The sequence below is a fragment of the Vidua chalybeata genome, chromosome 1 (genome assembly GCF_026979565.1).
Source record: "Vidua chalybeata isolate OUT-0048 chromosome 1, bVidCha1 merged haplotype, whole genome shotgun sequence".
NCBI classification, from domain to species: Eukaryota; Metazoa; Chordata; class Aves; order Passeriformes; family Viduidae; genus Vidua; species Vidua chalybeata.
The window spans coordinates 91,551,619-91,570,130 of record NC_071530.1 but is presented as its reverse complement, the minus strand read 5'-3'; the positions used below and the strand labels follow the sequence as shown (position 1 = coordinate 91,570,130).

At 34.7% G+C, this 18,512-nt stretch overlaps 1 protein-coding gene across 1 annotated transcript in view; it reads right to left on the bottom strand.

Moving 5' to 3' along the window:
- The window catches only part of GABBR2 (gamma-aminobutyric acid type B receptor subunit 2), a 355,481-nt gene that overhangs the window by 135,817 nt on the left and 201,152 nt on the right, over positions 1-18,512 (bottom strand). The window contains exon 13 of the mRNA XM_053941075.1: positions 8,035-8,142. Coding sequence (XP_053797050.1) covers positions 8,035-8,142 — 108 coding nt within the window. The remainder of the gene's footprint in view (positions 1-8,034; positions 8,143-18,512) is intronic.

The window sequence follows — 18,512 nt, the reverse complement described above, 5'->3', positions numbered from 1 at the left end:
TTAGAGATGGGGAGAGTGGTGGGTTAAAAAAAGTTATAAAAATTCTCATTTTTCAAAGCCTGAGCTTCAGTTATGACTACACAGAACTAGAGAATTGGAGAGGATTGTTTTACTAACACTGCTAATCCAACCATAATGAGCACACGATTTATGTTTTTCAATATGAATCTATATTGAAAAATGGCTAGTTTTCACAAAACTATTTTGAAAGGACAAAAATAAAAACCATGTTAATCTAACAATGGCACTAAGAAATCCAACTTGACAGCACTAGAACCAACCATTCTTGCTCGTGTTCTGGGGAACAGTCTTAGAAAAAAGCCTCAACATTGTGTTAACTTCTGCTCACAACCATAACTAAAGCAAGATGTGCTGCCTTGAGAAACCTGCATATCCCACCAATACAGCAGGCCAAATTCACCTTTGAGAGAAATGCACTTGCTGAGCTCAAGAACACATGGACCATAAATGTAAAGGACTTTCTATGAGAGGTGTGAATTCTCATCTTTGGAGCTGAAAGGAACCCAAACCTTCAGAAAAAAAAAAAAAAAAAAAAAGAAGGTGCAGGAAAGATTTGAATGTTCAGCAAGAAATCTTCTGATTTTGTTTGATATAGCATTAAAGTACTCAGATTTTAATATTTTCTTTAATGAAAAATTCTCTGGGAAAGCATACTTCATCGTTACCAAATAGCTGAGAACATCAATGCACTTGATTACATTTACAATCCAATTTCAAGCTATTCAGGAATAAATTGCCTCATACTGTATAGCAACATGTTCTTTATTTCTCTGTCATCCAATAGTCGCATAATACATAGAAATTATGGTTGTAGCACCATTTATGAGCACTTACATTTCACACAGAGTTTTCGTTGTTCTTGTCACTACCGAGGTTTACCCTTATCAAGCTGTACCATGCAGAAATTTCCATACATAAATTACTTCAAAAGCAATTTTTTCTCCTGGATGTACAGTTCATTAGCTCAGCTTCTTTCTATGACATAAGCTTGAGATTTAGCTCCACATTCCATATTTATATGAACATAAATTTTAGAAATATGATTCCTGTTGTTCTTTGGTTGGCATTTTGGCTGATCAGCTCTTATGAAAACCAGGGTGCTTATTTTACATCTAAGTTTGGATCCTAAGATTACACTGACTATTTTTAAAGCTTTGGAGTTAAAATTTATAGTTGTAGCTATTTGGGGAAAAAAAATCAAAATAATTTTGTTTCCACTTATATCACTTTAGGAAATACTGTGTCTGTTTATTAATAAACCATAAGCCATACCTGAATAATTTACACTGCCATGTTAAGTATCAGAGATTACTTGGTCCAATGGTAAATATTCATAATGAAAAAAAAAATCTTAAACACAAGCAAATTTCAAACTGTCTTCTTTCTTACTCTCAAAGACTGAACAGTAACACGGAACATTTCTTTAGGTATCCATATGCTGGTTCATTTTCAGCAGATGGTCCCTAATAGATTGTTGTACTGTTGGTATGGTTACCCAAAGCAAATTTTTGGATCTTGACACATCTCCTCTCCAGACTTATGGTCTCTCATATATATTTAGTAGAATACAACTGTATCCTAGGGGAAATCCATCATATAACTTCTTGTTATAAACACAAAAAAACTCTAGCAAGATTAAAAAAAATCCTGGAAAATATAAACATTTACAGTCTGAAAACTGACCTGGAAAAATATTTTATAACAAAATTTACAGAAAGAACTGATTAGATAACACAAACTACATTTATGCTAATTCAGAACTATGTCTACATGGGATTTAAGTGAATAAATGAGTTGTGGCCTGTGAGTTTCTGACCTAAAACCTCTGTCAACATAATCTGGAGAATTTTACTTCATCTATTTTTAAAAGATTAAGATAATGGGCAACTTTTTTTAAACCTCGTCAGGACTTTAGTGAGGAAAAATATAGATTGCAATAAATTCTAAATTCCATAAGTGGCTTGAAAAACTTACAGAAAAGTTTATAGCCAGAGATGACATTCACTCTATAAACTTCCTCACAGAGGTTTTCAAGTGAGAGATGGGGATAGCAATCAACAGACACAAGCTGAGAAGAGAGGGCAGCAGCACATAAACCCATAACTGTGTAGCCTCCAGCTGCTTTCTTCTCTCTATTTTCCCCGCTCAGGGACCCTGTGCAATCACAGGACCTGGCAGCTTCCCTGCAGCTGGCATCATGCAGGGTAGGAGCACACAGCCAGCTGCTGCCCACCCTGACCTGGGAGATGAGGATTGCACACTGCTCAGAGTAGCCCATGTGCCTTGATCCCCAGAAAGTCTGGATGGTTTCTTACCCTTCCCAGTTTTCTTTACACCTGGTTTTGAACCACTACGTGTACAAGCTATGGAGGTGGGGTGGCCAGATTTGTTAAAAAATGGAGTGTGAAGGCAACAAGCTAAAATGTCTGAGAATTCCTGCACTGCTTCATTCAGGTAATAGATTTGCTTCTCAGAAACAACAAAACAAAAGAATAACTTCTGAAAAATATGCTCAGAGAGATTTCTACAACATAACAAATAATTCTGGAAAGTAGTTATTTTTCTTCATTTGGCACTTAACTGTCTTATACATGAGACCACCTTTCTCAAAACTCCTACTGCCTTTTTCATGAGACCACCTTCCTCAAAACTCCTACTACCTTTCTCATTATGCATATTTTCTGGTTTAAGTGAAAAAGATTGTAACATAAAACTCTCTCTTTTACTGCACAGTCCTATTCCATGTCCAGAGCAGACTCACTACATTTGCTCCATGACAGTGGCATTCTATAGGAAGCTCAGCCTTCACTGGTGTCCTAATAATCCACATATGGGAAGAAATGTACATTGCAGAGATCCTAGCAAGCTGTAGTTTTTCAATTACTGACTTTTCAGCCACAACATGAAACTTTTAACATTTTCATGAGCCCATTCTTCATAAAGAAAATGGAAAGAGGATTCAATTATAGAGAGAGCTGCATGCATCAGCAAGAGGAACCTTTACATCTTTGCACACCTCATCAGCTTGAGATAAAAGAGTCACTCGTAGCTATCAGGACCTGTACAACTGCATAACAGGAAGACAAGGCACATATTTTGCCTGTAGGTTTTATAGATACAAAGTAATAAAAAGAATAACAGTAAAATTCCAAAATCCTGTGTTCAGATTTTATGCCCTGCCCATTTTATGCTCTTGTGAAATAATTTTGGCCATTATGATTTGGCCAATCATAATTTCAAGTCTTTTCTTGCCTCTTTCTCCATTCTCATTCCTGCTTTCCTTTCCAAGACTACATCCCTACTTTTCAGGCCTCTCATTCTGCTTCTAAATTTCGATCTTAATCTAATTTTAATCTAGACCTAGTCCTTAAATTACAGTTTGCTACTTAAATGCCATACTCAGGCACTGCATTCAATCATCATGCTCAGCTTTCTTGTTCACTTCTTACAGACCTTCCTGCCTTTGCTGTCTTTGAAATTTATTTTCCAAGGGAATTTTTATCCAAATTTAGTCTCCCTTTTCAATAAGCATATAATCCCAAGATTTTCATCTTTTTTTATTTCACCTGGACAGACTTCTTTCTTGAAGTCATTGGCAGCAAACCTGATTTCTCCTCTTCAGTCTCTTTTCTGCTCCCAATCTCTTGGCCCTGAAGCTCCCTTGCACTGCTAGTCTCCCTTCCCCATCCTGCTGTCAAAAACATAATTTGCACATTCTCCTACTCATCTTTGCAAGGCATGAAGACCTCAGCTCTCTTCAGTACTCTTATAAGGACCTAGTAGGCCAAATGGATGACAATAAGTTTGCCAGATGGCAGCCTGACAGGCACAGCTGAGTCAGGTTAGACTGATAAGTCATTTTTGATGGTTGTGATTAGTTGTGTCTTTCTTTCCCTGTAATATTACCAATACAGAGAAAAGCTTATGAATTATCATAAAGGAGTAGAATAATGTTGGTAAAACTACAGCAGCAAAGCCTCAAGGAAAGAGGCTGCTCTACATCCCTCTTGTCATTATATTCTGTATTTATCTTGTAGCAACTTTGTCAACATAAGGACATATGCCACCAGAAGTCTACAGCAGTAGTAATAACTGAGTACAATGTTAATATTTTCAGTGAAAATTGACAATAAAACATCCCTTCTCTGATGCCATAGTTGCAGAATTAAGTCCAAATAGACAAAGCCAGAGTGTACTCTGTTATGGGTAAGACAAGCTTATCATGGCAGCATCAACTGAGATGTATTGTACTTTCAAATACAGCAAATGCAACAAGGCAACATTGTGACCTTGATCATTTTCATGCTTTAGTGTAGCCATCTACAAATGGCCAAATGCTTGTCTTTGTAGGAGCAGAATTTATAAAATTTATGGAGGCTTTAAATACCACTGCTTTCAATTTCTTACTATTCTGGTATTTATCAAAAGTGCATGGGATTTACTTGGCATTCAGGAGTTGTGCAGGAGTGCTTCAACACCCCCGAAAACCCAAGACAGTGCAGATCCCACTGAAATAGACAGCTTTTCATCCTTCTAAATTTTCCAGAAGGGTTCTTTCTGTAAATGGTTCAGCTAGCTACAGCTTCCCCAGGACACCACATGCTCTCCTGCCACTGATATTCTCCTCTCTTATCCACTGCCAGCCCTCCTGCTACCGAGGGAAACAAAAACAGTCCCCACCTCTCTCTCAGCAGAAGACATTCTGCAGCCCAAAACAACAGAAAGGAGATGTATGAAAACCAGAATTGCACCTCAATTATATGTGTTACAGCTATTTTTAATACTAATTCTATTTCACTTTCCATTATCTCCGCTAACCTCTTCAAAACTCAAATATAATTTATTTCCCCCTACTGATTTTGTCATTTCCATTTGACAAAAATTGATCCCCTTGCACCCCTCTGTTTCCAGCTAAAACTAATGCATTTTTAATTTGCTTCCTTTGAGCCCCAGCAAGATCAAAGATGGTGACAGAGCTCTGGGAATTTTGCAAAATTTGTCCTTAGTAGTCTGATAACAGAATGAGTATATTCTGAATTTTATTGTTTATTAATTTCCAGTAACAGAAGAGTGGATATATGAAAGGGTGAAAATAAAATAGACTTTGAAAGCTTTATAAATAGCAGTTAATGAGAATCTTCAACTAATTCAAGACACTCTAACTCATTAAGTTTTACTTTCCACTGCAGTACTATGGAGTGTATTATTATTATTTAAAATTCTGTATATTTTCTCACAGTGAGACAGATATCCACTAATCTCTTCAAAAAGCCATGTTGTACACCAAAGTGTACAATAAATGTACAGAAGCTTGCTTTATCTGATGAAGATAAGCAGATTTACTCATCATATTCTCTCCCTTACTTAACACCCACTTTCAAGAAATGAATTAACTGGCATTTTCAACAGCCACACAGAGGTTCTTTCACTCTGTGAAGAAATTACACTACTGGCAAATATTTTCATGATGAAAATATTGGGGATGAGAGGCAAAGGTGGTATGCCTAAAGGTCATACAGATTTTACTGTCATACTAATATACAGGTAGTAACTGATCACAATGAATAAGATCCACACTACTTAAATAATTTTGGAACTTTGTACTTCTCTGATTGCAATGCCAGTCTGCATTGCAGACTGCATTAGAAAACATTAATGTACTTTTTTCATGGGGCACTACCTTTGTGCATTTGTTAATTTAGATATTGTTTGCAAAAATTTTCTACTTTCTGTGCATCCATAGAAAGAAAATACTTTGTCTGTAAACTGCATCTGCAGAAAATGGAAATGTCATTCTTGCAAGACATAAGTAAAGAATGTCATGTTTTTCAGTCATCTCCTAAAAACACTTTTATCTATCCTGGCAAAACAAAGACTAAAAATATATGACTAGTAAACACTTATCTGGGTAGCTGATTTGTTTTACATAAAGAAAACTGTTGTATTTCATGATTCATACTTATGATTTGGAGTGAGATATCTAAATAAAGAATTCTTTAAAGTTTACAGAACAAAATGTGCTATTGACTTAATTCCAGAATACAGAGGAAGGTGGTCTAACAGCCTCAATGTTTCCAGTATCAGTGAGAGCAAAGCAGCTCATTGGTCATCATCCAGATGTCTGAAAGTTTATCTCCCTTATACTTGTCAGTATCTTTTTAACTGATCTTAAATAATTTTGACATCCAGCTATGCATAATCAATTGCAATTTGCAGTTGGTGATGAGTCCCTTGAAGAAGAGGGGCAATAAAGAATTTGAGGATTATGTTTAAATAACAGTGAAATTTAATATTGAATAGCAACTTGCATATCTAAAATGTAATGTTTAAAAAAAAAGGAAGCAAAAGATCAGTGACAGTCCATTGCAGTACCTGTTCACTCCTATCTGAAATAGTATGTATTGGAGAATTTATAAAATTCTGAGAATAATAAAGGTTATGAAGTAAATGCTTTTATGTGTTAGGCTGTACTGTCTTGTGTAACTTAAGTAATTTAAAAATATTTGTACCAATAGGTAAAAACATATTTGCAATGTAAAATTTCATTTCTCAGGAAGGTAAAATCCTGGTTCATCTTTGATAAAAAAAGGAAGTGTTTAATATAGGAAGTGTAAGATCCTTGCAAAAAAATTTAAAAAATGTATATATATATAAAAGACTCTGGTAGTATAAACTGGTATGTTACAGTGGGCTCTTTGCACATGTGCAAAAAAGGGGGTTTTCTGTTTCACTCCCCCCAGAGTATCCTGGTTTTGGTATAGAAATTTTTTATCATTTTAGTTAGTTTCAAGGTATTTTGTATTTATTCATCATTTTTTTTACAATGAATGATAATGAAATAGAGCAAACCTGACATGGCCAAATAAGAGGGGGAAGTGCTAAGTGGATGTGTTGTGGTGCCAGAGTAAGACATCCAGTTCCAGACACAGCATGTAATTCCTTAATAACCTCAGACATAAATCTTCTTAGAAACTGAGTTAACTCTCTCCCTGTCTATCTAAAGTCCATTCCTTCTAAGGGAATGATGTATCCTATTGTGACAGACTCCCTACATATTGCAGTTGTGGAAAAATAACATAGTACTAACAGAATAAAAAATAACAACAGAGATCTTTTATGACCACACATTAAAAAAAAAAAAAAAAAAAAAAAAAAAAAAAAAAAAAGAGGAATCTGACAAGGTTTTGGAACATTTTTCTACTTAATTTGGCTATATATAACTCTTTATTGGTTATTAGAATAAAACTGTTAAGATGCACATAGGAACTGCACTTGGCACTTCTCACTTCTGCTCATTCTATAAAAATATTAATTTTGTTTTTCTGTTTCATGAACATTTCTCTTAATGTTTTACCAGCAAAATGTTTTCTACTCAATGTTTTTCCAATTTTTTAATAAAATCATCTAATGAAAAGTACTTCATGTATGAAAAGAAGCTTAATGGGAAAAATATAATGAAGAGTTGCACTACTCCTAAACTGAGCCTAATCCTTTACAGAAAATGTGCTGTACCAAAAATGACAGAGATGATTATTGTGGTTCAATTCTGACCAGTCTTAGAGTAACCTTATGCAATTTCAATATTAATTAGAAATAAGAAGCTACAAGCAGCACTTTCTCTTGCCTCCTCCTACCCATCCATGAGAAATCCTCAGGTAATACCCATGTCTTAGACAGATATAATCAGAAAACATTTCATTAAAAAAATCAACCAGAAGGAGACCTCTGGATGCTGAAGCAATGTATTAAGAGGGAGCAGAGATCCAAATTCACTTTGATATTTTACAGCCAACTCCACTGTCCACATCTTATTATAAAGACTGGAGGGCTGATTCTTGACTCCAACTCTGAGAGAATAAACAAGAAACTGAAAAGCCCTAATATCAAACTATTCAGGATCTTTGGCTATGACACATGAACAGTCAGCATGGCTACAGCCGTTCAGGAAAGGTATGGAAACAATTAGAAAATTGTATTAGCAGGGCAACAAAAAAAGAGTCTATTTCCCCTCACCTTTTTCTTCATTTTTACGTTTTTGAAAATTGCATGGACTCTCCACGTCTTTGCAAACATTGCTCCAAATGCAGTTGTGTATCCCACTGTAAGAATCCATGTTCGGACCTAAAAATGTATATACATCAAAAAAAAGACAAAGTTACTTCGATATCATAATTTCAGACAACTTTTTTATCAAGACCCCGAGGAAAAAAAAAATCTGAAAAACTTAACAAAATTTGATATTTAGTAATTTCTCATTCATTGCTTACTTGCTTTTTTGCTCATCAGTCCATTCCCTCCCTAACTAATGCAAGCCTGGATGCTGAATTAACTATCTCTTTCATATATAAACCCATAAAGCTCTTAAAATATTTTTTAAAATCTCTTAATTTTATAAAATCTCTTAATATATTTTTTAGTTTTATTGTGTTCTTTGCAGATAGAGGAAAGAACCAGTGGAGAAACTCAAGAGACAGACTATAAAAAGCACTCAGGGAGCTAATATTAACAGCAACATTTTGAACAGAAATGAACAGAGAAATAGAGATGCAATTCAGACTAAATGAGAAAAGATTGTACTATGTGAGATACGCATCGTTCAGTGAAAAACCTGAGCATTCTGGAAAGATAAGAACAACAGATTTTAAATTATTCTATGAGAGAAAATGACAAAACAGGAACATAGTTTTGGTCAGCAAGCCTCAGGAACAATACCTGAGTCAATGATAATAACTGCAGATGTGGCCTAGGAAAAGGGAGGTGTTGAGCTTGCACAGAGCAATGGTGTAATAAGACCTGAGCTGGCCACAACTTTGACACATACAAAATAGAATATTTTAAAACTAAAATAGAATTTCTGTCTTTAGCATAAAAAAGAGACTAAGTTATTTTTCTTTTCTTTTTTTATTTCTAATAGAAGATCTTCAATTTGACCAAGAAGGACAGAACATAGATTAAAAAAGCTTTTTCTGCAATTCCTCCCTTGCCCATAGTATCTTGTACACAGGCCCTTGCTTTCAGACTTGCTTTGAGCCAGGACAGTGATCTTCTGAGTTGCAGCAAGCTCTGCACAGTTCTCTCTAATTCCTAGGAAGTTTCTGTTTTCATTACCATGCAGGTTTGGCTGTTTGAAAGCTTTTTTTTCTCTGAACAGGCCATTTCCTTCCCAAAGATGGATCAGAGACTACAAAGCATAGACGGTAGAAGACCATGTAAGAGGCACAGCATGGAGCTGGAAGCCAACAGCTGAATCTGACAGCCTGAGAAATCACAGGGAGGAGGAATTACCTCCTCCTCCTTCTAGAGACTCCACACACACCAGCCCATAAAAAGGGAGACTGCACAAAATTGAACAAAGAAGTAAAAAACCAAAGTAGTCTACCTTGCAGATGAAAAACTAGGGGAGAGACAATAGCTAAATACAGGGAAAGGAAAGCCAGAAAAAGGGAAAGCCAGACTTTTTTTGGCCATGTTGACTATGCATGCTTGGCCAGCAGAACTGTATTGTGATACAAAAAACCAATCTGATTTAGAGAAATGAGGATGTTCTAAGAAATCATTTGGGAAATATTATTTAGAGAACCTAAAGGCAATGTTTTTCATTAGAAACCAGCCTAGTTTCACATCTAAATTCTGGACAGTTTGGGATTTTTAATTTGTCATCTCATCAATATGCATATTGATGAGAAACTAGGCCTTCTAGTAAGATTCAAACCTTGACATCTAAGATAAACCTGAGGAATAACCTAAATGTTTAATATCTAAATACATTATATTTTTTGTCTTTCCAAACTTTTCCAGAATTTCCATTTTTGTATTCAAAACATGATCTTTTTGCACAAAATATTCTGTGGAAAACAAATTCTGATTTTTAATAGTGTTTACTGATTAGGTATAAGGCAGGGAAAAGAAAATATATATATATACTCATTCAAAAACTATTGAGAAAGCAGTAGAGTTACTGCAGTTCCTTAAAATAAATAAATAAGACACACATGGTCCAAAATAATGAATTAGTAAGAGATAATTGGTTCTTCACTATGAGAATTGTGAGGCACTAGAACAATTTGCCCAAAGTTGTGGATGCACCTTCTGACCCAAGCCATTCTATGATTCTATGAAAAATACACACAGCACCATGAGTCTTAACATTAGAAAATGCTGTGATGACACATAGAAGACTGTTTGGATATTTGTATGTATGTATTAACAACTTAGTGGCATCTAGTGTTGTGGTTTATCTGTTGCACTGCTGATAATGACCCTGAATATAGAGTTGACTCATTGCTGGGAAATCTTGCTATTAATAAAACCAGCAAAACAATTGTGATTAGATTCAAACTACAGGAATTTTGCCACTTTGTGACATTCTTGAATGTGATATTGAAAATGAAACCCCTAAACAAACAAACAAACAAACAAAAATAGAAAAAAAGGAACTGATATTTAGGCCAGCAAAGCGTTATTTGTAACTTCACAATTTTTCAACTCTTTGCTGATTAGCCACTCTTTTTCATTATACTTCAGTAAAACCAGTTAGATTAACTCTAAGGGATTTAAAAAATACATTTCATATGTGTTCATACTAGCCAGCTACATTTTTTTTGACTTCACATCAACAACCATACTTAGCATTTCATCCTTTTGCTGTTATTAGTAAGTATTCAGCTCTTTTGTGTACAGCTTAGTGGTATATTTGGCAAACAGATACATGGTATTTTCGTGTGTCTAATAAGATTCTGTTTTGTTCTCACTGAAACAGTAATTGTCTCTTGGGAATACTAATAAATTCAATTATGCTCATAATATGTTTCTAACTTAATATTCAAAAAAGATGTTATTTCTAGCATGTTTGGTTCAAAAAATTTTATGTATTCCTGATTGGGATTGTGCATATTAGAATAAGATAACTACTGTCTGTATTGGAAACATTTTAGCTTAAATATACCAGGATTTTGTCAAAATTAGTTCATTGTTGCTAAGAAGGAGATGGTAAGTTTCAGATGAAAATTAATTTTTAATTTTGAAGAAAATGACCTCAAATTCGTCTCCTATAATTCATTAATGCAGCTGGCAAAATGAAAAATTTAGAAAACAGCAAAAGTCTCTGAAATTCTTATATATGCACATTTATATTCTTAAATGTATTATACCTCCATAGCCTACTAATTTGAAAGAACATGATAAAAATATCAGTAATTGAAGAGCATGACCGTGATGTTGTACAATTGATCAGCAATTCTGCCATGTTGGAAGTTTCTAACATTGCGTTTGGCCAGAAGCTGAAGAAAACCATCTTTCCCTGAGAACCCACCAAAGAAGTAGGAAAATGTCTCTTTAGTAGACAAAAACTTGCATTCAAATATCTGTTCCTAACTCGACACAAAATCTGAAAAAAATCTTTCTTTCTTAATGGTTAATTCATTACAAAATTCTTGATGCCTTCAATTATTTTAGGGTATACTTTCAATTATCTGCTTATATGTCTTGATTCCCTTTTTTTTTTTAATAAGATGAGTTGACTATTTGAATATGTCCTACAAATATTTTTTCCCCTATAATTCAAAGACAACGTGCAAGTGTCAAAGGAAATATATAATTTGTTATACAGCAATCAACTATTCCTACACAGATAGTAAAATGGATATTCCTATGTCTGCTCTCCTTTTAGGTGCTACACTATTTTGCTTTAGGGTCTATTTTTAAAAACATCATTTAGGAACTTTTTCTTTTTATAAATTACCTGATAGATTTTTTTACAGATGCATTAACTGTGATAACTAAAAAAAACCTAGAAAACATTTATCTGGTGGATAGCAAAGCTGATAAAGAGTAAACACTGAAAGTATCTCCACAAAGAAAAAGATCTTTCTGACAATGTTCCAGACTTGAAACAGATATAACTGTTATTAAAAAAAAAAAACAAAAAAACAAACCTACCTTTGTCAAATATTAAACTTTAAACACATATTGTAAGTTTCAGCTTAAGAGTGACTGCATCTATGAACAAGATGTTTCTTACATCTTGTAGAAGCATTACTTTTTATTTTCTTTTGGCAGTAAAAGCCCTCTGTTTTTAACCTATCCATAAGGTGCTAAACACCTTTTATTTTTTCAAGGAAGACTATTCTTCTGCCACAAAATAAGCACAGATAGGTTAACAATCTTATATAACATTACTTTGAATTCAATCCTATTTCCTCTCAACATTGAACGTTAGCTGACTAGTCTATATATGCTGCTATTTGATATCTTCACAAAAATCTGAGCCTCTCCCATCATCTCATTATTGGAATGGTGAAGTGATTACTAATTATAAATCTGTGTAACAGACATAAAAATAACCTGATATTACCACTCATTATTAATAAAAGAAGCCATCTTATTGTGAACTATGGGTTAGTAAGGGGAAATTAGTAAGTGGTGAAAATACCAGAAACACTCTGAATAAAGAAGTAAAAACTTCTGTTTATATATTCTAAGAATGAAGCTTACAAATAAACCCAACATTTTAGGTGCTGTTAATTTTCAGGTAAGCAAAAATATTATTTGAATTAATTTTAAATATTTTATTTTAATATAATTGAAATTCCATATAAAATTATAAAATAAAGTTGTCTTGGAAAAATAACTGAATTAATGAAAAGTTAAAACTTTCATTTTTCAAGAAGTGCCATTTTCCTTTATTTGACCACCACTGCCTATGCATTCAGAGGACCAAACAGTTACAATCTAGCAAGGAATGCCTGGGAAGGTCTTGAGTTCACAAAAATGTAGTTGATCAAGCAAGTGATGCATTTTACTGCTTTGTTAAATTGAAAGAAAAAAAATATAACCACATGAACTGAATACACTACACACCCTGGTTTTTCACGTTGCAGCTTTGTTAATGCTATGTTAATCCAGTTTGCCAATCTCAAGTGAAAAAAAGAAGATGGGATTAAAGATTCAGAGTGATGAATAAAAAAACCCAAGTATCAGCACAAAGAACCTTCATGTGTTGTGTTAAAAGCTTCAAACTTCTTATCACTTCACTAGGTGACTGTTTTGTTTTAAATAACAGTTATTTCAATGGCATAGTGAAACTGTTTGGTTAAGAATTCCCTCAGTAAGACATTTAGATTATACTTCTGCAGAGGAATCACTCAGGTTTAAGATTCTTGCAAACATATTTTCCCCCACCACAAGATGTTAATTTTTTTTTAATAAAACTTACAAATCTTTCTTTTGGAGGACTTGACATTCCACTCACCAGCTTTGTTTATGAGAATTGGACTGATTCACTTAAGGAATATCAATAATGAGTCAGTTCTCCACACACCCTGGGTAGAAGCTGCAGTGCCCACAGGGTTAGGCTGCAGCTGAACATCACTGTGGAGCAGCTTGGGGACATCTCAGTACGAGATTTAGGTACTTAAAAGGAACAAATGTGAAAATAAACCATGCTGTGCATTTAGCCCTGGAGAACACAATTGTCTTTAAGTGGACAATTGCATTGATTTCTGCAGAGTATGCAGGAGCTGGAAATTAAGCACCTTCTATTTTTCTTGGAAAACTGGGGATATAATGGATAATTATGATGAACAAAAATATGTCATCTCAACAGGTGTTCACTGGGTTATGGCTCTGCTTCTATTAATGATGGCAAAATTGACTGTGTGAACACAAGCAGAGCCCAAAGAATTAGTTCATCCCTTTGAATTATAGTTTTCTCATTTATATCAAACATTTTTGACGAATTTTTATGACTTTTAGCTCATTTTTTAGAATTTGTGTGGCACTAGCACAGATTCCTGTAAAACATAAGTGGTAATAATATTAGAGAATTGAATCCTGCTGTTTTCACATAAATTAAATACAGAGGTTCATTGCATGCTGTGAGATCTCCTGTAGTGATTTCTTAATATCCTTTAGATCATTTTTCAGAGTTAATCTATGGGTAGCGTAAAAGATGTTATCATTTCTCCTGTTTCTATAAAGGGGCTTTAAAAAGTGTCTGCTGTTTCTACTGAAGGAGAGGAAAACATACTAAAAATATTACCTTAATAAATCTCTGGCAAGGTTGTGGTGTATTTGCTTCAGTATATGACAATTTTGTTTCAAGGATGTATTCAGCCTTATAACTTTTGTCTGTACTCTTCTTTCTTTACCCTCAAGAAAATGTCATTTACTAAAATAGAAGCTGATCAGGCTCATGTTAAACTCAGTAACAGAACTGCTGTTGAATTAAATAGGAGTGAGATCAGTCTCAGACTGAACGACAGCAAGAACAATTATGGAAGTGATTATACAGAAAAGGGAGATTAAAATTAACAGCTAAACAATTAAGTAGGAAATAAACTGAAGAATACACACAAAATTAGAAAGGCCAGATGAAAAACACAAACAAAGGCTCTGGTTTCCAGAGACAAAGAAATAGATTAGAGGTCTAAATCCTTTTGCAGTTCAATAGAAGTTGAGTGTCTGTCTGTTGGATTTTCTTTTAAATTCCTGGCCAAAACTATATTCAAATTTGAGCAAAAGGATTAGGCAAATATAAAGTCTAAAGACAGGAAACATCCTCTCCTTCACTCCCCAAAAAAATAACCCCACAATAAACCAAAACAAAACCCTGAGTTTAAGGGAATGCCTGAAGAGCATAAAGGGCATGAATAGAACCATATAATCAACTACTATCCAAATATCAAGGCCACATGCTATTTGGTACTACAGGGTCTAGTTCAAGAGCCTCTTGCTCACAGAGAAAACCACAGCTTTAGTGGTGGTACTGCCTACATGTTTTCCTTTCAGTCTGTTGCCTCAAAATTAGTTAAACAGAGGAAATGCAAAGTGACAAGCAAAGACAAAGCAGAAATAAATAAAAAGACAGAAGGTTCATACATCTTCTCCCTCTCCCTGCTTTACCACTAGAGGCAAGTTCCTCCTTTTAGAGCTGCACTCAGCCAGCTTTCAGAGTTTTAGTGAATTGCCCACCATCCCCCTCATCCTGCAGCCTGCTTCCAACCCTAGGAACCCATCCCACAACAGCTCACAATGGTCTTTTCCTGCCTGTTCCTCACTACAGTCTATAAGTCTCTGTTTAATGCATTTTTCAGGTGTCTCTCCACTCTTATATCACATAGCAATCCCCACCCTTCAGAGGTTCAGGGTTTCCCTAGAAAGGGTGAAATGTGGATTATGGAGTTTCACCTTGCCTAGCTGTTCTCTCAGCATGGCAGATATAAGAATATTTTAAAAAGAAACAGTAAAAAAAGAAAAAAAAAAAACAAAAAACTGCCTTTCACATCTTTCACATTGTCACAAGGCACAGAGTCAAAAGTGTTTATGACCCATAATTAAGAATAATACTAGCTGAAAACACTAAGTGCATCTGAATATCTGGATACATTTAAAGGTCACATTTTAAAATGCACCTTTGAGAAGATATAAGGTCTATAATATCTACTGTTGCCATGAGTGCACATGTCCTCAAGATGTTTTTCTGAGAAAAACACAAATTCTGGGTAGTCTCACACACACACTGTAGCAGTGAGCAGGGCTTTGTCAGGGGTCTCTACTCTCTCCTTCTCTCTTTCTGTCTCTCCATCCCACCCCACTGGTTTCTTCTTTCTGTACAAAGAGTGTTTCCAAACATCCACACCATGGCTGAGAGCAACCTACTGAAATATAAGAGTCTAAGAACAGCCTGCAGTGTGCAAAAACCTTTGGGCCTTTTTTTTTTTTTTTTTTAATTTATCCAAGCCAGAACACTGACCAGGCTCAGTGAGATCACCTGAAATCACGGAATGTCTGTCTAGCTTTGGCAATGCATATAAAGGATGCTAACTAGTGAGATGAACAAGACAAAGCATGCCTTATTTTAGTGCCTATGCAAGACTTAAATCCTCTTATATTTTATGTTACATCCTTGCAGAATACTTTGGAGTGTAAAGGATATTGAAAGGCAATTTCTATCTGCAGAATAGGTATCTCCTATCAAAGCACGAACCCTATATTGAATTTTTCAAGACATCATTAGCCCCTTCCCAATCACTGCAATGACCCAGTGCAGCACACTCTCCAGGAGAAAGGTCCTGCTACAGATTAGAACTACCAAGACTGAGGAGAAGAGCTGTTCACTCCACTATTACTTAATGAACCAGGCCTTTTTTTTTTGTGGAACTATGGGTGAGAGCAACGTGGAGTACTTAAAACATCTTCAGCCCCAACTTAATAATTTGATTTACTTATTTGAGGAAGATGCATAACAGAGAAGACCATGGTCGTCCTCAGGACCACAGTAGTCTTTTATTCAATAGCAGTTCCAACTTGGAAAGACATTACTCATCTTAAATGCAAATCACAAAATTCTCAGTGGAATGTATTACAGAAGTCTAAACGTTATGATCTTATCTAATATTCTCTCTACTTTAAGTATCTCTATTTAGTATGTCACTTTAAACTCTATTCATAGGATACGTCACTAACATTGCTAATTTTGAGTCTCTCTCTTCCATATAATGACTGCTTTCAAATATGCTGCCACTTGCTTGCATTTTTCCAGTTGGCATCACATCTCATTTCACACCCTTACTTCTAACTTCTCTTTTTTTTTTTTTTTTTTTTTTTTTTTTTTTTTTTTTTTTTTTTTGCTATGATACCATAGAAGCTGGTTCTGAGATTAAAAAAAAAGATAAATCATTCTCCTTCTCTCTCTGAAACACTTTGTACTTTGGCATACATATGGATGTAATGAAATATTGTATTGCTTTTTCTTCTTCTGTGCAACCAATAAAGTTGCTATTAAGTAAGACATTATCTAACGGTTCAATAATACACTGACCACTTTCTCAGAACCCATTGCTCCAGATAATTTTAATTCCATATAATTTGAGTTATAAAATATGATACCTAATCTTTAATTCTGACATGGAACTAAATTATGTTACATTTGCTATTATGAGTTTTCACTGTGAAAACACAGAATTATTATGTATTTAAATATACTTCATTACCTTTCCATAGAAAATGGGCATATCAAGATAAAAATTAGTGTGTTTGGGAACAAATTATTCACTCTATCACTTTGTCATGGAGTCCACATTTTATAATTTTAAAGACTAATGTAATAACCTTATTCAGCAAATTACTTTGCTATATGTGTAAAGTACTTGCTTACTCTTAACCACATGTAATTCTTGTTTCTATATTTCAGCATGATAACTTATAGACCACCTCCTTCTAACACCCAGTGTCTTACAGAGTAGAAAGTGGTAGTACAACTTAGCAAATAAATCCTTTGAACCTTTCAGGTGTTACTGGTGTAATTTTGGGTCATGTGTCAGTGTCCTTGGAATATTACAGCATTAGCCATATGCCACATATAGACATAAATTGTTGAAAAGTAAAAAAAAGAGCTGATATTGCAAAGCATTTCACCCTCCAAACAGCACTATAAACAACATGCTCTGTTGCATGTTGACAACAAATCTAACAGAGTTGAATGTAATACCTACAATTTGGAAACCAATTTCCTGAATTTGTGGGGACAGAATGATAGAATGGCCTAAATTGTAAGATACCTTAGAAACCACCTATTTCAAATCCCCTTGCTGTGGTAGGAACACCTTAGTAAACAGAGAAGTTTTAAGGACCTCATGTAAATTTGCCAAAAATTGTCAGAATATTAAACAGAGACCATATATAACATATCCAATTAAGTACACTGGCTATTGTGCATATGCTGATACTCTGGTGAGACCTCATAGCTTCTGAAATACAGAAGACAATGATTACTTATTTTAGACACAGGATCACACTAATGACAGCTTTATAGCTTTGCATGTGCATATAAAACTTGAATGAAACTTTTACTTCCCTTCCAAAATAATATCTCCTTTCATTGACATATGGTTCTTCTCTGTGTCTCAGACACAGTTGTTACACCCTGATGACATGCCTCAATGGCTTTTTATGATTGCTGTCAACTGTAACTGCTTGTTTTTAAAGACTAAGTCACAGTCTGAAATAAAATGGGAATTTTAAACTAATCTCTCACGGCTAGAATGAGTAAACAAAATCATGCATTTCAAGGGAGATGAAGAGAGATTTGTCCTGGCCTGATCCTATAAGCACTCGTATCTGAAAGCAGACCTTATGAAACCACTAAATATATTGCCCACGTGGGAAAAGGGATGTCCATGACATAGAGCCAAATGTATACTCTGTACCCAGCACTTGGTGGATGCTTTGAGGAGAGGAGAAGAGAGACAAGAGTTATTCAACAGGTAAGTGTGTTTGCCTCCCATATTTATGAATTTCCCAGCACTAATTCAGAGTTTTCTAGATACAATAAAAGTGCATTGCCACAGTGAATGGGAGTCATGTAGAGATAATATGTAAGAGAAGCATAAGCTATGCCATTTAAAAGAATATAATGGGAGGAAAAAAATTTTAAAAGAATTGTTTTAATAAGTAGGATTTGGGAAAAATCTTCTTAATTGGTGGCTACGGAA